The following is a 20,889-nucleotide window of genomic DNA, read 5'->3' as shown; positions in this document are numbered from 1 at the left end:
TGCCTCGACACCGGGCCGCTATGCCACCCGAGTCCGGGCCGGTAACACTGCCTCGAGGAAGGCGTGCCGCCACCGATCCCGCCCAGCGCGGCATAGGTGACCACACGCCCCCTGGGTCAGGAGATGTCCACAGCTGTGGTCCGGGAAAGACAACTGGCCTTACTTGGTCGATGTGGGACGGCTGAGTGAGCCCGCCTCCTCAGCTTGCCCATATCCCAGGCCGGCCTTATCGGCGGCACGGTCAGGGACTGCGCCCAACAGTTCTTGGCTGTCCCCAGAGGCAGACTGGGGCTATCTGCCCCGGCGGCCCGCTGCTGCACCTAAGCGCCGCCGGCACAGTTGCCTCAGCCTCCTCGCCGCCAGGGCGACTTCCTGCGACCCCCCTCCCGCGTGGCCACAGCAGCAGCCTTCACCCTGGCCACGCCACAGGGCGCGCTGCAGGAAGACGTCCCAGTCCGCGCCAGCCCCGCAGCCTGCTGAAAATAAGGCCAGCGGCGCTCCGGACGCGGACAGCTCTGGGATGGGCAGTTCTTTCATGGGACGGTGGCAGGTCCGCCCCTTCCCCCGGTGGAGGGCCGGGGGAGAATCCTTTGTCCAGCTGCTGGCCCACGGGTCAGCAGCCACCTTTGCAGGAAAGAACTGATTAACCCATCCCTGAGCACCCAGAGACCGGTGACGGCAGTGTGCGCCGCCCCCGGGCCACGCCGCTCTCGTCCCTCTCTGTCGCCAGCCCCCTCTCAGAGCAGACCCCAGTGGAACGCGAGTCCTTCCCTGGTCTCCTCTGTCAGGGCGCAGCTGTTACCGCCGCCCCGACACCGGGCCGCTACGCCACCCGAGTCCGGGCCGGTAACGCTGCCTCGCTGCCCCACCGAGGGTACACCAATGCTCCGCGTGACCCCGTTGGTACACTCCCTGGGAGCGTGGCTACAGCTGCCGGGACTGTCCCGCTGGGTCGCACGGACCATCCGGCTCGGCTACGCGATTCAGTTCGCACGAGCTCCTCCCCGCTTCCGGGGTGTCCGGTACACCGTGGTGGGGTCCAATGCCCCAATCATGCGTGCGGAGATCGCGACCCTACTGGCGAAGGGCGCGGTCGAGCTCGTCCCTCCAGCCGAGATGAAGGCCGGCTTTTACAGCCCTTACTTCATTGTACCGAAGAAATCCGGTGGGTTACGACCGATCCTGGACCTTCGCGTCCTGAACCGATCCCTGTTCAGGCTTCCGTTCAGGATGTTGACTGCGAAACGCCTTTTCGAATGCGTTCGTCCATGCGATTGGTTTGCAGCGATCGACCTGAAGGACGCGTACTTCCATGTGTCCATCCTTCCGCGACAGACCGTTCCTGCGGTTTGCGTTCGAAGGGCGGGCATATCAGTATGCCGTACTACCATTCGGGCTAGCTCTGTCCCCTCGCGTCTTCACAAAGATTGTCGAGGCAGCCCTTGCGCCACTCAGGCAACAAGGGGTTCGCATCCTGAACTATCTCGACGACTGGCTCATACTGGGCCACTCTCGGGACCGGGTGTGCGAACACAGAGACCTGGTTCTCCACCACTTAGCTCGTTTGGGCCTTCGGGTCAACTGGGAGAAGAGCAAACTCTGCCCCATGCAGAGGATCTCTTTTCTCGGTATGGAGATCGACTCGGTCGCCATGTGTGCGCAGCTTACCGGCTTGCGCGCGCAGTCGCTGCTGACTTGCCTCAGGCAGATAGAGAGCAAGAGTGCGGTTCCACTGAAACTATTTCAGAGGCTCCTGGGGCATATGGCATCTGCAGCCGCGGTGACGCCGCTCGGATTGCTTCATATGAGACCGCTTCAGCACTGGCTTCGCGATCGAGTCCCGAGATGGGCATGGCAGTCTGGCACGCTCCGGGTCCCAGTGACTCAGGCCTGCAGACAGACACTCACCCAGTGGTCGAACCTCAGCTTTCTACGGGCAGGAGTGCCCTTAGAACGAGTTTCCCGGCATGTTGTTGTATCAACAGATGCGTCCACCACGGGTTGGGGTGCCATGTGCAATGGACATGCAGCCGCCGGTTCTTGGTCAGAGAGCCAGAGCCGCCTGCATATCAATTGCCTCGAGTTGCTGGCAGTACGGTTCGCCCTGCAACGCTTCCGGGCGTTGCTGAAAGGTCAACACGTACTAGTCAGATCGGACAACACGGCCGTAGTAGCGTACATCAACCACCAGGGCCGTCTACGCTCCCGCCGCATGTCTAAACTCGCCCGCCATCTCGTTTTATGGAGTCAGAAGCGCCTGAGGTCCCTTCGTGCTGTCCATATCCCGGGGATCCTGAACCGTGCAGCCGACGAGCTCTCACGGGTCCAGCCAATCCCTGGGGAGTGGAGACTCCATCCCCAGTCGGTCCAGCTGTTTGGGATCAGTTCGGGGACGCACAGGTAGATCTGTTTGCCTCCCACGACTCGTCCCACTGCAGCCTGTACTATTCCCTGACCGAGGGCACGCTCGGCACGGATGCACTGGCGCACAGCTGGCCGCGGGGCCTACGCAAGTATGCGTTTCCCCCAGTGAGCCTTCTTGCACGTCTTCTGTGCAAGGTCAGGGAGGACAAGGAGCAGGTCATCTTGGTCGCCCCGTTCTGGCACGGCCGGACCTGGTTCCCAGAACTAGTGCTCCTTGCGACAGCCCCTCCCTGGCCAATCCCTCTGAGACAGGACCTACTCTCTCAGAGACGGGGCACCCTGTGGCACCCGCGTCCCGATCTTTGGAACCTCCACGTGTGGCTCCTGGACGGGACGCGGCAGGTTTGAGTACCCTACCACCTCCGGTGGTGGCTACCATCACTTCCGCTCGGGCCGAGTCCACGAGACAGGCCTATGCGTTGAAGTGGAACCTCTTCGTCAATTGGTGCTCTTTTCGCCAAGAAGACCCCTGGAAATGCCCGATCGGGTCTGTGCTATCTTTCCTCCAGGAAGGGTTGGATCGAAGGCTGTGTCCATCCACCCTGAAGGTTTATGTGGCCGCTATCGCCGCCTACCTTGACCTCCTGGACGGGAAAACGGTAAGTAAGCACGACCTGATCATCAGGTTCCTGAGGGGTGCGAGGAGACTACATCCTCCTCGTGCTCCTCTCGTACCCTCTTGGGACCTCTCAGTAGTTCTAAGTGCTCTGCAGAGGGCCCCATTTCAGCCTTTGCGGTCAGTAGATGTTAAGTTCTTGTCTATGAAGACAGCGCTCCTGACCGCACTGGCCTCCTTCAAGAGGGTAGGGGACCTGCAGGCATTTTCGGTTGACGAAGCGTGCCTGGAATTCGGGCCGGCCGACTCTCACGTGATCCTGAGACCCCGGCCTGGATATGTGCCCAAGGTTCCCACCACTCCGTTCAGAGACCAGGTGGTGAACCTGCAAGCGCTGCCTTTGGAGGAGGCAGACCCAGCCTTGGCACTGCTCTGTCCAGTACGCGCCCTTCGCGCTTACGTAGACAGGACGCAGTGTTTCAGGACCTCAGACCAGCTCTTTGTCTGTTATGGTGGGAAGCTGAAAGGGAAGGCTCTCTCAAAGCAAAGGCTGTCTCACTGGATAGTGGACACCATTGTTTTGGCTTACCAGCAGCAGGGACGCCCATGTCCCCTTGGGGTCAGGGCCCATTCCACCCGGAGTGTGGCCTCCTCTTGGGCTTTAGCACATGGCGCTCCGCTGACAGACATCTGCAGAGCTGCAGGCTGGGCGACACCAAACACATTCGCCAGGTTTTATAACCTCCGAGTGGAGCCTGTATCCGACTATGTACTCGCCTCTACAAGTGGCCGGTAATGGATTGGCTCAGGTGTCTTCGCTTGCTCGCCATTCCACTCCACGGACTGGATACGTGCGATATTCTTCTCAGGTGAGTTCTCCGAGAGCCCTGAGCTCCTCCAGCACTGACGACGCCGACGCCAGTAAGTCTGCCCTTAGCCCAGACACTCGTGTCCGGCCAGGTGCCCCATGTGCATGGTTCCCCTCCGGCGACCCCCACATGTGTATTTCCACCGTAAGCCTCCCTGAGCGGGTGTATTCCCTTGGCAACCTTGCCACCTCCTGGGGTTAAAAATCCACCTTCGGCTGGTACCCCAGTGATCTCCGTATGCAGCCCCCCGGGGTCATACGTGTATCCCTAAGTCCTCCCTACGGGTAGGCATCTTGGCGCATATCTCCTCCTGGAATATGCCTCCCAGTGTACCTTGGTATTCCTGCGTTAAGTAGAGGCCTTTGACCGTTCTAACTTGCATCAGGGTTCTCACGCTTGCGCAGGGCACTGGAAGACAGCCGAGTGGCGTTATTGTATTGGGACCCCCATTCGTCAGTCACTGACGTTACGTCGGAGTGACTGAACGAAAGGGAACGTCTCGGTTACGTATGTAACCCTCGTTCCCTGAGGAGGGAACGGAGACGTAACGTCCCGCTGCCACTTCCGCTGTACCGCTGGAACGGCCGAGAGTTCAGTCTTGGCTCCTCAGCAGGTAACATAATGCGATTCATGCCAGCTACTTCCTTATATACCCAGGTGGGTAGGCGGAGTTACGCATGCAAATTCGCATGCCCATGGCATTGGCACTGCCATTGGGCGCTTTCTAAGATCTCGAAGATGATTGGCTTCTAGGCGAAACCCCCATTCGTCAGTCACTGACGTTACGTCTCCGTTCCCTCCTCAGGGAACGAGGGTTACATACGTAACCGAGACGTTTGTTTCCCTACTTTAATACTTATATTATTAATAATTTAAAACTAATACTAATATGTATATATATATATATATATATATATATATATATATATATATATATATATATATATATATATATATATATACATACATATATATATATATATATATATATATATATATATATATATATATATATATATATATATTTTTTTTTTTTTTTTTTTTCATATTTAAAATGAACGTACATTTTTGTAAAGGTAGCATTTAGTTTTTTGCTGGGGTATCAAAAACAGCTATAGAGAATCTCTAACGTTTCATGCATCCTGAAATTGTATTATCATTACTCTCTCTCTCTCTCTCTCTCTCTCTCTCTCTCTCTCTCTCTCTCTCTCTCTCTCTCTCTCTCTCTCTCTCGCTCTCTCTCTCTCTCTCTCTCTCTCTCTCTCTCTCTCTCTCTCTCTCTCTCTCTCTCTCTCTCTCTCTCTCTCTCTCTCTCTCTCTGAGGCGCGCGCGCGCGTGCGTGTGTGTGTATGTATGAGCGCGTGTCTGTATGTGTGTTGAGAGGGCGTATGTGCGAAGAGGGAGTCATGTTCTGTCATCATTGTGGCAGGGATATGAAATGTCAGTGCAAGGCTGTTGGAGATATCTCCCCCACAGTCACAACACACACAAACACTCACACAGCTGAGCTCTCCAGTGGTACACACACACACACACACACACACACACACACACACACACACACACACACACACACACACACACACACACACACACACACACACACACACACACTTGTTCTTTAGCACACAGATTAGAGCATGTGAAACAGACATTTACGTCCCAGTGATCCAGCAGGAAGCATATTCTGATGCGGCGCCCTTATATGCTCATGTGTTAATGGGCCAGTGCGAGGACAACAGCTGCCTGTTCATTACTTCCAGTCCCTAAATATGTAACGTGAAATCCTTCCAATTAATTTATGAACCATATATGAACGACAAGTGCAGTTGTATCAAATAAAGGTATGTTTTTGCAGTGAGGTCTAATTATATTCTGCTTGTCGAGGTTTGATTATAATTGAAGTCAACATGAAATTTAACTTAACTAAGTCTTTTCTTCTCTATTGTGACATGTCGGATGTCGGACATGTCTATGGCGAGACTTGATTTAGTCCTTTTGTAATTGATTGGATCGTAGGATTGTTGCTGTGATCTCATGTGAGTGACGGGATTTCCCACCCCCGCGTCGAACAACACGTCATCAGAGATGTTGTTACAAGTGGAAGGGGAAGTTTGTGTGATTTAAGGATTACTCAAGCATATGAATTAAAAATAAAATCAGTCCATCAAAGGGTGCATATAACTTTTATTAGTGTTAATATATTTTTTTTTAAAACCGTTATACAAAAATGCATGTGTACACGTTACATGCAAATATCTATGAGTCCTAATCTAATGTGTATTCCATACATTTTTATAAATACAGACTATAAGAGCTGATTTAGATGGGATATCTTCTTCCTTATTATGTGTCATCGGAAGTAATAGCCCATTGGATGCTTTCATAGTACCACAGGTTCTTATAAAATGGATTTATATGTAATATTTGTAAATAGACACAATTCCACCTGTTCAATTACATTTCCGTTATTTTCACTCTGCTTAGTATAAACCGACTGACTGATCTAAGGATTCAGTCGACTGTATGAGGATCAGACTGACTCACATTTAAGCTGCCCGCTTATCCAAAATACAGGCATGGAATCCATATTTATTTGCAACACTTCTCTGAAGTGTAATTCAGCTGAAAAATCGGACCATGAGTCATATGTCAGTGAGCATTTGGCTTGCCATCAGAAACCAGTCTGGTCTGTTTTCTCAAGTTGCGTTTCTTGTGTCTGGAGAGAGTATGTGTGATGATTTGTAATGGAACGAATGAGTTCACAGAACTTGATTGTCTTGTGTGAAGACATTCACTCATCGGATGTGAACACAGCTGAGTAACTCGTACTGGATGTTCCTGTATTTTCCACCGGCCATATGCTCATCTACCAAAACCTCCGATCTCATTAATTGTAACCTGGGACAGTGCTTAGCATAATCCCTCTGGATATAGGTCTTGCATCTGCATTTTTTTTTATATTCCTTCAGTGTAAAAAGTGATCAGTTGACTTGACATTAAAAAAAGCGAGGAAACCCATTGCCGTACATTTTTTGAAGTAAACAATGCGTAATTGAAAAATAAATTTGGAATTCACATACCTTAAAATCATTTATACCTAGAAAGCTTAGTTTGGACTTTTGGGTAACACTTGCTGTTACACATCTTACATGTATTTACTCTAGTAATACCAGTAAATTATGCATCATTACAAGCAAAGCTGGGTAGATTACTTGCAAATTGAAATCGGTTACTGATTACAAATTATATGATAAAAATTGTAGTTCTTCCATTACTTAAAGTAATATAATCAGACTACTTTTGGATTACTTTTAGATTACTTTTGACCTAACTTGTTAATCACATTGATTAGAGTAGTTTTAATCTTGTATCATATTGATATAAAAAAAGAAAGACAATCAATCAACGTAAATGTGTACGTTTTTGTTTGAAAGTCAAAAACCTTCAAAGACATGGTTAAATAACTCAGAAACAGTGATAATTCAAATAATAATGATTGTGCTAATCAGAGTAGATTAAATGTAGTGTTTTATTGCTGAGAAAACCCTTGTTTAAAGTGAAAGGATTTATGTAAACCAAGTGATCAAAAGCTGTGTCTTGTGGTCTGTGTCCAAAATGTATACAAGCAGAAGGTGTTTTTAGAAAGGAAAATGTATAATATAAAAGAAGTAGTAGGGAGAATCAATAAATTATGAATATTTGCCATTGTGAGAATAACATGTAATCATATAATATATAAAAAAGTTACTGTAGTCTGAATGAGAGTATTTTAAATCATTATATAATGTAATGTAATGTAAAGTACTTAATTTCTGTAATCTGATCATGTAATCTAGATTACATATAACCTAATCAGTTATTACCCTCTGATTACAAGCAACTAAGCCCAAACTAAACCCTAACCATGAATACAGTGCCTTGTGAAAGTATTCTGCCTCCTTGAACTTTGCGACCTTTTGCCACATTTCAGGCTTCAAACATAAAGATATAAAACTGTATTTTTTTTTTATGAAGAATCAACTACAAGTGGGACACAATCATAAAGGGGAATGAAATTTATTGGATATTTCAAACTTTTTTAACAAATCAAAAACTGAAAAATTGGGCGTGCAAAATTATTCGGCCCCTTCACTTTCCATGCAGCAAACTCTCTCCAGGAGTTCAGTGAGGATCTCTGAATGATCTAATGTTGACCTAAATGACTAATGATGATAAAGAGAATCCGCCTGTGTGTAATCAAGTCTCTGTATATATGCACCTGTACTGTGATAGTCTCAGAGGTCCGTTTAAAGCGCAGAGAGCATCATGAAGAACAAGGAACACACCAGGCAGATCCGAAATACTGTTGTGGAGAAGTTTAAAGCCGAATTTGGATACAAAAAGATTTCCCAAGCTTTAAACATCCCAAGGAGCACTGTGCAAGTGATTATATTGAAATGGAAGGAGTATCAGACCACTGCAAATCTACCAAGACCTGGCCGTCCCTCTAAACTTTCAGCTCATACAAGGAGAAGACTGATCAGAGATGCAGTCAAGAGGCCCATGATCACTCTGGATGAACTGCAGAGATCTACAGCTGAGGTGGGAGACATCAGTCGTATACTGCACAAATCTGGCCTTTATGGAAGAGTGGCAAGAAGAAAGCCCTTTCTTAAAGATATACAGAAAACGTGTCATTTAAAGTTTGCCACAAGCCACCTGGGAGACACACCAAACATGTGGAAGAAGGTGCTCTGGTCAGATGAAACAAAATTGAACTTTTTGGCAACAATGCAAAACGTTATAGTTGGCGTAAAAGCAACACAGCTCATCACCCTGAACACACCATCCCCACTGTCAAACATGGGGGTGGTAGCATCATGGTTTGGGCCTGCTTTTCTTCAGCAGGGACAGGGAAGATGGTTAAAATTGATGGGAAGATGGATGGAGCCAAATACAGGACCATTCTGGAAGAAAACCTGATGGAGTCTGCAAAAGACCTGAGACTGGGATGGAGATTTGTCTACCAACAAGACAATGATCCAAAACATAAAGCAAAATCTACAATGGAATGGTTCAAAAACAAACATATCCAGGTGTTAGAATGGCCAAGTCAAAGTCCAGACCTGAATCCAATCGATAATCTGTGGAAAGAACTGAAAATTGCTGTTCACAAACGCTTTCCATCAAACCTCACTGAGCTCGAGCTGTTCTGCAAGGAGGAATGGGCAAAAATTTCAGTCTCTCGATGTGCAAAACTGATAGAGACATACCCCAAGCGACTTACAGCTGTAATCGCAGCAAAAGGTGGCGCTACAAAGTATTAACTTAAGGGGGCCGAATAATTTTGCACACCCAATTTTTCAGTTTTTAATTTGTTAAAAAAGTTTGAAATATCCAATAAATTTAATTCCCCTTCATGATTGTGTGCCACTTGTTGTTGATTCTTCACAATAAATTACAGTTTTATATCTTTATGTTTGAAGCCTGAAATGTGGCAAAAGTTTGCAAAGTTCAAGGGGGCCGAATACTTTCGCAAGGCACTGTATATAGTTAGTATATGTTGTTAATTATTATTACTCAGTTGTACGTATGTAAAAAGGAATGAAGACATTTCTGAAATATTCTGCACAATTTCTTGGTCACTATAGTCAAATTTGCGACATTGATCATGTGAATAGGTGTGTGCTCGTGAACTACTGACTTACTCAATGTTCCTAATTCCATTACAGCCCAAAATGCTCTTTGAATCGCTTAAAATCATGCTGGAGAATACGATCATTAGGTTTTACACAAACTTCAGTGCTACTGTTGTTACACCAAAGAATCTGCACTTAAATAGCTGTCAGAATGATTTGCTGTTTGTCCAGCAAAAGTACTGTGCAATGTTTTAGTCATGGCTGGATTTTGACATCTAGTCCTGAGAGTGGCAGTAAATGACTGTCTATAAGAGGGAATCATATAAGACCTGTTCCAACCTGCAACATTAATCAGAACTAACTGAGCAACACAATGAATCCAAATGTTATTTTAGAGAAGAACAGAGAACCGTGGGAGAGGAACGGAAAAAGAGAGGGAAAGTTCAAGCGGTCAAAAGAGTGTTCTCTCTTCTCTGTGTAATGTTAATAACCCCTTTTTATTGTACCATTCCCCATCATTTGTTGCATCATCAAACAAGAAGTGTCTGTAAGAAGCTCTATAGGAACAAGTGCTTCTGTAGTTCCTGATTCTGTATGAATTTAAATTAGCAGAAATTGATCAACAAATATGAGATATTTTATATGAGATATTTTACATAGAAAGACCAAATCACAAATAAATCAGTTGAAACTGGGTTAAGCATAGCAAAAAACAAATAAATAATATTTGGATCAGTATTAATAAATATTAAGACCTGTGTTAATTTTGACAGCAAATTTTGATTTAGAATTAGTCATAATATTTAATTAACTATTATAACCCTGAATCTTTATTGAATATGTAAAATACTGTTATTAATCTTTCTTCCTGACTATGAATTAAATGGGAATTAAATTAAATACAGTTTATTGTTTAACCAAAAACATATATATGATGCTTGACTTTTAATTGTAAACAAGCTCGAAATACACATCGTCTCTTTGAAATGTCTGCTCATTAATGTTCAAATATGCATCGTTTCAACCGTCTAAAACATATTACTATATAAACATCATAAAGTAAACATTGTCATTATTCCCCAGCATTAGTTCATAAACAATTACCTGGCATAAATGTGCGTTATTCATTGATTGAAACTCCGTTAACGCTGTAACGTGAGCCTGTAGAATGCACAACAGCGCCACGTTTTCCTGCGTTTAGATCAGCGTGTTACAATTCAAATGTGCGTATCCATTACACAGGACATCAGTTCTTATGCGATCTATTCCCTAATTGTCCCTTCCTAACATTTTTGTCTTGTTTTTATTCGTTGGCGGGGAAAAAAAACAGTAGATTTCCGTCATCGTTTTTGTCATCCAAAGAATTTTAGTCAGCGAAGAATGGTCGTTGACCAGAATGATGATGGTAATTATTCGTCAACAAAATTAACACTGATTAAGAATAATCTTGAAATGAGTTTGTCATTCCAGCACTGAATAAAAAAAATATATATACTTGAAAACTTTTATCTCATAATTCTTACTTTTTTTCTTTCCGCAATTGACCTATAGCTAAGCCCTGCCCCCCTTAGTTACTGTTGCTAACTCAGACAAACAAACGAGTGGCTAACTGTCTTACAATGACAGCTGTTAGTTTGAAAACTGAATTTTTTGGACACAGAATGTAAGGAACACAGTCCGATTGGTGGCTAAACTTCACTGATGGTATGCATTAACATCTCATTCACAAACTCTCTCTCTCTCTCTCTCTCTCTCTCTCTCTCTCTCTCTCTCTCTCTCTCTCTAGTAAACAAACATTTAGAGACCTTGTGCCATTTTGGGGGGTGTGCTTGGAATAAACTGTAAACTTTGTATCTGCAAAACTGTTAAACTGTGAGCTCTCCCTTTTACTACCCATATTGCTTCGTAGACACAAGTGGGACTTGGATGGATATATAAAAGATTTTTAAATAAATATGGTGGGAGATTTATTTGGAAGCAAGGGTTTACAGATCACAATGCAAGCGGGAGAAGCGTCATGTTTCTGTCCTCGCGATCGCAGATGACAACATCCTGGATCAACACTGTTCATGTACCGCAGGGTAAGATTAAATTCATTTACATTTAATCAGTTTAATGTGGAGAGGCACTGAAATGTAGACCTTCGTTTATGTGTTTTTGACACTGTTACAGTTTTGTATGTTAGCAGGGACTGACAAACAGAACATTTTTTCAGGATACCTGGAATAAGTGTTACAGTTTTGTGTACCCCAGGCACATCGTTTTACCATTTTTGTAGCATAAAAACCATCAAACGGATGAGAGCTTGGGATTTTCCCATGTTTATTCTATGGCGCTGAAACCTAAAGTTGTCCAAGTTCCGGTCCCCGTGCAACTGATGCTTAAATGCCATTGGCTCATCTGCATTCAAGGGGAGGGGCTTAACGATAGGTCAATTATGAGTTTGCATCTCACAATTCTGAATCAGAATAGCCCTATCATACACCCACCCATACAATTCTGAATCAGAACACCCAACACAATGTGCAGCAGGCGAGGCCCAAGTGTTTTTTGCTAGTTTCAACCTGAAGTAGTTATCATTTTCATGTCCACAGCCATGTTGTTTAAATGCACTCATACCCATCTGTTCTCCCATGGGCGTGCTGTTCTGAAAACGAGGTGTGTTCAGGCGCATTGTTGGCATGCTACTTTTTTGAGGCAACTGAAATGGCTGCACCATTGATCAACAAAAACCTGATCTAGAGTCAATAGCGCATTAATTTTTGTGGTATTTAAAGGGCGTGTTAGTAATGTTGACCTATAGGCTAGTACAGTCTGTTTTTTACACACACATGCAAGCAGCAGCACACAAACATTTTTAAATATTAAAATTAAAAGGATCCTCTCTGGAGGAACGTTCAGTCTTTCTGCTTGCAAATTCCGCCATGTAAATAGCAAATTTGCCATGGTGCAAGTGCAACTTCTAGTCAGAATATGAGTCTGATACTGCTCTGGGCTGTAATTATGGGGCGTGTTTCAACCGAACCAGGAAAGACATCAACTGGATAGACCTACAACCAATCAGAGCAACGGAGCGACGCATAACGTTAGTTGTCAAATGTCAACAGTGTTCAACTGCACTGTGTTGCCATGTCTGTGGTTTTCCCGAGGGTTGTTTTCCATGTCCGCGGGTTGTTGCGACCTCAATTATGTGATATATAGATCTAGGAATGCAAATTTTATCAGCCAACCTTGCCAAAATTGCCATTTTTCCCAGAGAACACCCCCGAGAAGCTATTGTTTTGGGCTAGTAGTTTTGTTGTAAAACAATTTGTTGTAAAAACTTGCCAACCCTGTCTGCACGCGTGGACCACCAACCTTCTGGTTTTTAGATAACCTACATGAACCACTGAGCCACTGCCGCCCCAAGGATACTTACCAACATGATGGTAATTTCTGAGAGAAATAATGAAGGTGAATGCATTTACGAACAAGTTCTCCATTTAGGATTTGAACAAATTCAACCCAAAGCACATTTGATGACGTGCATGATTACATTACTGTTGATCATCTGTCCAACATCGTCTAAAGCCCGTAATTCATAACTCGTAATTCTGAAAGTCAGTATTGTGAGAGATGCGTAAACTTTCAAATTGCAAGGGAAAAAAAATCTGAATTGTCTTTTACATTTTGTTAGGGGAAACGAGCTTCCATTGTTTTTCAAATTAATTTAGAAACCACTAAATTACCTTTGATTTATGTATAAAACATCTTTGAAAATCTGTATATCTCATACAGTTTTGTTTCACATTAAATTTGTCTTGTTTTTGTGATGCTTAGATAATGTTACTAGAAAAGAAGACAGGCAATTTTTTGGCAGTGAATACGTTTTGTAGCCTGACAAGCCAGAGCCACATCAAGATGTTTGGTCTGGAAACTCACCATTGACCGGACTCAATCTGAGGGGCGGATAAACGGTTGTCTTTCAAACTCCCTCTGCACGCGATAGGATAGCGCTACACCAACCAGAGGAACGAAGGTGAAACAGAGCTTGTTGATAGATTAAACATTCGCTGTGTCCGGTCGGCAAAACTCTGAACACATCTTCCCTTTTTAAGAATGACTTCAGTGCCGTTTTTTTCTCAGAGAAAAGCTTAACTCCAAGTCTTCCAGAGTCGCGGTCAGAGCTGATTCGAAAGACCGGCATTCGCCAGTTTCTGTGTTTACTAGAAGCACGCAAACGCAACTCGGCCGTCGTCATTATGGCCCCGCCCACCGACTCTATACACGATGTGATTGGCCTGGCAAGAGTTTGGCGATTACAGCTCAGAAGGGTATTGAGAGTTGCTAGACGACACTCGCGGCAGATTAGATTTGCTGCCGCTAGGGTGCGTCTAGATTTCTATGCTATACTTTTTTTAGTATGATTTGGTCTAATGAATTTCTCATATCATTTTGGCAGGTTTTATTGGTGATTTGTTATATGCTTTTGAAATATAACCTTGGCATTAGTTTTGGAGATTTCACTCTTTTCGACAGGAAGTAGCTATCTGAAGGTGGTATAAAGATGACAGGACCCTTATATTAGGTGGCCATGACTACTATGTGCTAACATTTTAATTAATCATTTGATACAATGCACTTATTGTGTACATACATGTTTTACATTGTACTTACATTTTAGAAATGCCTGCATGTTATTACGTCTGTAATTATTTTCTGTAGTTTCATTTGTAATTATACAGTTGGCACTTCCCTTACACCTAACCCTACCCTTAAATGTACCCATATCACCACACCTGTCCCCTAACCCTACCCTTAAACTTACCCATACCACCACACCTGTCCCCTAACCCTACCCCTTAAACTTACCCATACCACCACACCTGTCCCCTAACCCTACCCCTTAAACTTACCCATACCACCACACCTGTCCCCTAACCCTACCCATTAAACTTACCCATATCACCACACCTGTCCCCTAACCCTATACCTTAAACTTACCCATACCACCACACCTGTCCCCTAACCCTACCCTTAAACTTACCCATACCACCACACCTGTCCCCTAACCCTACCCTTAAACTTACCCATACCACCACACCTGTCCCCTAACCCTACCCTTAAACTTACCCATATCACCACACCTGTCCCCTAACCCTACCCTTAAACTTACCCATACCACCACACCTGTCCCCTAACCCTACCCTTAAACTTACCCATATCACCACACCTGTCCCTAACCATACCCTTAAACTTACCCATACCACCACACCTGTCCCCTAACCCTACCCCTTTCCCACCTCAATATCAGCAAAAGTGTGTGAAATACCATTTGAAAACAGTAAGTACATTGTACTTATTTTTTGATGTAAGTGCATAGTACTTAAGGCCGCCTAACTTAAGGGCCAGATGACTTAAAAGGACTTTGGTGAAACTCATAACAAGTTCAGTCAGTGTTTCAAATGTTATTCCCTTTAACAGTGCGAGATGGAAAAGGAGATGGTCTTATCATTATCTTTCGGGCTTTTTCAGATCACACATTTTCCATTTAACTTTTTAGGAACTCCCAAGTCTCTTCTTTTAACTTGCTTGTGTCAGGAAATATGTTCCTTTAGCACTTTCATTTTATTAAGTAAAATATATATTTCCCCTCATTATCATGAATATGGATGAGAAAAGAAATTATATATTCCCAGTGAGTCTATATTTGTGTTGCCATTAAATCTAAGCAACTAAGCACAAATCTTATGCAAGCTTGCAAACATAGTGAACATTTGCCTAATGAATATTCAAAAGGGTAAAAATCTTCTCTATTCAATTCTGTGTTCATCTTTGGCCCTTGTAGTTTTAATGTATTGTTCTTTCTCATTGGCTTTATTTATTTAATTTATATATTTTTTTATGTTATCAGTTCAATGTATCACAGAGTCACACAAAACTGCACGGAATGCACGTTTGGTGAGTAAATAAAACAATCCTGGAATCCAGTAGTTGGCTGGTAATTTGATGTAAAAAATTACTTGGGTTCAATTGTGAGGTAGGATATGCTTACATATGCATAATGCAATTAAATCAGTTGTTTGGGAAGAATTTGTGGTTAAAAACAACCACGGATCTTCATATTAATATTCATATGAATGGCAAGTAATGGGAAGAGGTCGTCTTAATTGGTAAGTGTGGCAAAAAGCTAATTTTGGATCCAGAATGAGTCTGTTGTCTGTGAATTCAAATTGGGTAGTTTGAAAATCTAAATAAAAACAAGACTTTTGCTTTGTGGGCGACGTGTTAAATTAAAATGCAGAATCTAACTGACCCGAATCGTAGCTGATGCGTTATAAGTAAGAGCAGTAGGGCTTGTTCATGAAAACATGTCCTCACTCTAATTCACACCCTGTTTTGTGTGACCCTTAAATTAGCTCTCATTAATACCACATCAGCCTTGAATTCACAATGTAGCTACCTAATTTCATCAAAAACCAGCAGATGGGTGATCATTAATAGCTCAACATCGGTTCTGATACGTCTCCTTAAGTAAATACAATGATGCTCCTGACAGGAACTGCATTCTAATGGAGAACATTAAGCACAGGGAGTGTGAGTCAGGCCCCTCGGGGCCCAGCCCAATGGGATTGAAGGACCTTATTAATGAGGTAAAATCTCTCAGTTGAGTGGCCAAAGGTTCTGACCCAGTTCAGTCAGTCCAGATACCACAAGTACGCTTTTTTTGCCCCAATAGCAATGAGAGAAATGTAAAGAGAGGCTAGAAGAGGGGGAAATGGAGAGCAAGGGCCCTCTCCTAGTGTGCTTGAAGAATCCATCTTATTCATGAACAGATGAAGCAGCAAGCCAAACACACTCTTAAGTATAGGTAAATGAAAGTGCTCTTTAGATGAAGGGGAATTGATTCCCCTTTGGAATGGTGGTTTTATAAACTCTTTTAGTATTTTTCAGATGTATGATTTTCAAATATTACACTTTGTGTTGGAGTTGTTGGCTCAGGCATGCTGGTTCACCAATGGGTCATAGCTCAATAAAAATCCATCACCTCTGAACTCAAAGGCCATTCATGTGTGGGCTCTTTAATCCCTTTAAATTAGCCTGTGACCGTGACCAATATTGTGGAAGGACAGGAAAGATTACAGATGTCCCTTGATGAAGTCTCTTTCTGTTTGGATCAATAGAGACTCTTGGCTTCTAGACATGAGGGTATGGCAGCTCACTCCAATGTGTTTTATGTTCTGGAATTAAAAAACAAGCAAACAGCACCCATCAAGAAGAAGTCCAGCTAAAACAAATCATAGAGGTGGAAATTGCTGTGGAAATGTGATGTTTTGTGGTTTGATGATTTTGTTATTTTGCTAGTGGATTTCAAGGATCCCCAGGGGATCACAAGGGGGTGCTAATGTGTCCACGAAAATGTGAAGAGAAAATGTACAAAATGCTTTATTAGGGCTGTCATTACAGTGGAATGTGACATTGTTTATTCATTTATACAACCACCAAATTGATTATATTACATTATATTATATTACATTATTACATTTCATTCTGCTTTTAAAAGATTAGAAATTATTAGATGAATTGATATTATTTTATTGACAGCATTAAGGAATAAAATATTTGGATATAGTTTGTTCGGAAATATACTTTATAATATAATTATTATTATTTATTTTTTCATTTTGAATAATGTTCTCAATATAATATAAATAGGTTTTTATAGATAATTCTTTTATCTAGCATTTTTTTGCTATATACATTTTAAGACTTGGTTATAGCTGTTTAGATTTAATAAGTCTGTGGCTTATTATTAGATAACCGACAGACACTAATTGTAAGAGATTCCAAAACATATAAGATACTAACAAGCATTTATCTGAACCAACATGCAGTGTATTTAAACGATACATTTTTTCAATACATATAAACCAATGACCTAGTGCCATGAGACCAATTCAGCAACTAGAACATTTGTGTTTACGAAGCAAAGCAATTGAAGAGTGTGAGGGCTAAGTCTTTGAAAGTAAATGTCTTTGAAAACAACATTGAAGTCTGCTTTTAGCATCTAGCTGTTAAAGGAGAATCACACATCTAATTAATATTGGAGTTCAATTTATGAGAACTTAGTGAGTCACAGAGCAGAACGAAGCCTAAAGCAAAAATCGCTAGACTGGAAAATGGTGTTGGAAATAAGGACATTATAAAGAGTGCCGTAAAGCCCAATCTACTGTAGTCAGTCCTTGAAAGACGTAATAAGTCTTTTAGGTAAAGAAGTTGTGTTAATTTTCTCGAGCATGCATACTCTTTCTGTGATGTAGAAATCACGCACTTTGGTTAAGATTCTCCAATGTGGCTGATTTCTGTCTCCTTTTTTCTGCTCTCCAGTTCCATGGTTGCCTGGAGACCTGGAGGAATGCTGGGATGTAGAATGTGGATCCTCTTCATCCTTGTACATTTCACGATGGATCTGTCTCTGTGTGCACCAGCAGGCCAGGGGCTCACCCTCAAACTACTGCCCAGATCAGTGCCCCGCCGGCAGCCGCACCCCCTGCCCACCCGGGACGCTCTCAACGGCCAACACTTGAGGACTCTGGGTGTCTTGCATCGTGGTGTTCCCCTTTCCTTGCCATCACTAGGTAGCCGTGGGGAGCTGTGGGGCGCCAAACTGTGGGGGCGAAAAAACCGCCAGTCACTCCAGAAACGACAACTTTGTGTGGAGTGTAAATTGACCCCCTCCGACAAAGGGAAATTGGTTGCATTACCGGAGGGGAGTAAATCTGATTTAAATCTGCATTTGTCTCGCTCACGGAGGCAGGTGAAAGGGGACGGCTATGACTCCCTGGAGGGGAGGACCACCACAGTGGCAGGATTTATTGACTGGGGCCCTACAGGTGTCGACGAGGGGCTTGAGGAGGAGGCGAAGGTGACCCCGAACGCCACCGTCACCTCTTTAGCCCCCTCCACCACCACAGTTACCGTAACTAGCCCTACCACACGCAGCCCCCAAAGGACGTATGCGGTGATTACAACCGTGCATCCTAAGAGGCACAGCACCACACAGCCAAGCAACTCCAGAGTGACTGCCAAACCACCAAAACCTTTTGGGGACACACCAGGTAGGACATAAATAATCTGTGTACGATACTTAATCAGTTTATGCTCGATCACGCATTTGAAGCTGTGAAACAAGCAGAGATGTTTTTTTAGGGGCCGTCAGGCAGTTTAAGGTTATTCATGAACATGGCACAGAAGTTCTTGGGTCACACACCAGAATTCAGTGCATCAAAAACAGTGTGTGGGTTTTTTGAAAACCTGAAGGTGGAAAATACTCACGAAGCTGTAATTGGCACACAACTGCCTGGCAATTTAGAGCAAAGAAGGTGGTTGAATTGTCAAAGGGCCAAGAGCGTGCATCTAGCTAGGTTTTTTTTGCGAAAATATTGGCTTTCTCAAAATTTGGTAAGACAAGCCTCAGCTGCTGTATAATTATGGAAAACACACAATTAGGGAAACATCACAGGTACTGGTGTTGAAAGTTTGTCATTTTGGTTATTAGGCAAATGGGAATGTGGTGTCATAGTTGGGATGTGCCATCATGTTTGTAATTGAAAGTTTCTTAAGCAGGACGAATATGGAGAAAAGATGGCAATCCATTGTTGGCTGTTTTTCAGTTTGAATGTGAATTGAGAATAAATTTAGAATAAAATGGCCACTCTAGAATCGGAATGACGGGAAAAGGAACTGGTAATGACAATCTGGGAAATATAGTGTTCCTCCATGTTGGTCTATAAGATGAAGGTGGTGTTCTGTCCTTGTTTTATATATATATATATATATATATATATATATATATATATATATATATATATATATATATATATATATATATATATATATATATATATATATATATATATATATATATATATATATATATATATATATATATATATATATATATATGTGTGTGTGTGTGTGTGTGTTTTAATATTATATATTTTATATAAAAACTAAAGTTTTTGTATGTCTAAAGCCTATTATGCTCATTAAGGCTGCATTTATTTAATTCAAATAATAGAACGCTGGATGTTTATCAGCCATTACTCCAGTCTTCAGTGTCACATTATCCTTCAGAAATCATTCTAATACAACATTCTGATTATGATCAATTTTAAAACAATTGTGCTCCCTTTTCAGGATTCTCTGATGAATATTTAAAAAAAACATAATTTATTCTTTAAATTATTGTATTCCTCATCTAATCTTTACTGGCACTTTTGATCAATTTAATGCATTCTTACTGAATTTAGTAGATTTTTTTTTCTTCTAAAATGTTGTCTGGGCACAGAGTTTTTTATGCACATCTACTGTTACATTCATCATCTTTGGCTCCATTGCATAATCTAGATTAGAAATCCTGTCATGACAGAGCAGCCTACATATGGCAACCTCAGTGTTTGTCAGCTGTATTTGTGTATCCAGGGGAGATTATTCTAGTCTCTGTCCTAGAAGGATGAAGATTGGCATTAGCTCTCATGTATGCCATTAGGCTGTAATTTGTACTGTCTGCTTGGTATTGCACGGTATTAGGCTAGTCATCCATTCAATGCAAAGTCCTCTGGGTAGATCAACTATTGTGTTCCATAAATCTGTGCAAAAGGGGGGAATGTCTTGACACATTCTACAAACTGGCTTGACTCTAGCTGTGTATGCCATGTATTGAGATCTGTTATAGCCTGCGAAGTGGGCAAACGTTTAATGGACAATTAAGTTTACACAAGAGCGTGGATCAGAGGCAGACATAATAAAAGACAGATAGCTTGACCCCAAAAAACAGACACTGATGATTTGCAGAAAAATATGTTTTAATCCCCTAATTCTACACTACAAATCTGCAGTACTGTGAAGTTATTCATCTTCACAGGTTTTGCACATTAGCATGCCGTAGATTATATTAGCTGCAAAGGGAATTAACAATAAAGACTCCCGTAAAATTAGATTCATAACGGGTAATATACAAGCGAGAATAATTTTACGACTCCCCAGAATGGAAACTTACATACATCCATGCATGTCGAATTATATTTCAGCTCAAAGGTCAAACTCCAATCAAATGTCACGGCCTCATTAACCATAGGAATGATTAGCAAAATGAAGTCAATCTGGAGTGACGACAGCAGTGTCATTACATCTAAAGGCCAGCGCAAGGTTTCCCTTAATCTCTAAAGTGCTGTTTCAATAATCCGCTCTGCCTTTCTTCTTCTTCATTTCGTGTGATCTTTATAAAGGCTAGGTAAAATATCAATCGCACCTGACAGTTGGCAGCCACTGAGTCTAATACTAATAGAGGGCAGTATAGGATAGGATCATTTCAGATATGTCTCGTATACACCTCTATGTGTAGTTTAAAACACACTATTTTATGATTTTTTTTCTT

The 20,889-nt window shown here is 42.8% G+C and overlaps 1 protein-coding gene across 2 annotated transcripts in view; it reads left to right on the top strand.

Annotated features, from left to right (window-relative positions):
* ajap1 (adherens junctions associated protein 1) overlaps window positions 1–20,889 on the top strand; it is a 163,897-nt gene that overhangs the window by 108,715 nt on the left and 34,293 nt on the right. For both annotated transcript variants that reach the window (XM_067413915.1, XM_067413916.1), the window contains exon 2: window positions 17,838–18,568. In XM_067413915.1, coding sequence (XP_067270016.1) covers window positions 17,838–18,568 — 731 coding nt within the window. The remainder of the gene's footprint in view (window positions 1–17,837; window positions 18,569–20,889) is intronic.

The sequence above is a fragment of the Pseudorasbora parva genome, chromosome 13 (assembly GCF_024679245.1).
Source record: "Pseudorasbora parva isolate DD20220531a chromosome 13, ASM2467924v1, whole genome shotgun sequence".
In the NCBI taxonomy this organism is placed as follows: domain Eukaryota; kingdom Metazoa; phylum Chordata; class Actinopteri; order Cypriniformes; family Gobionidae; genus Pseudorasbora; species Pseudorasbora parva.
Note: the sequence above shows the minus strand (reverse complement) of the source record. Positions and strands in the feature narration are given on the sequence as shown.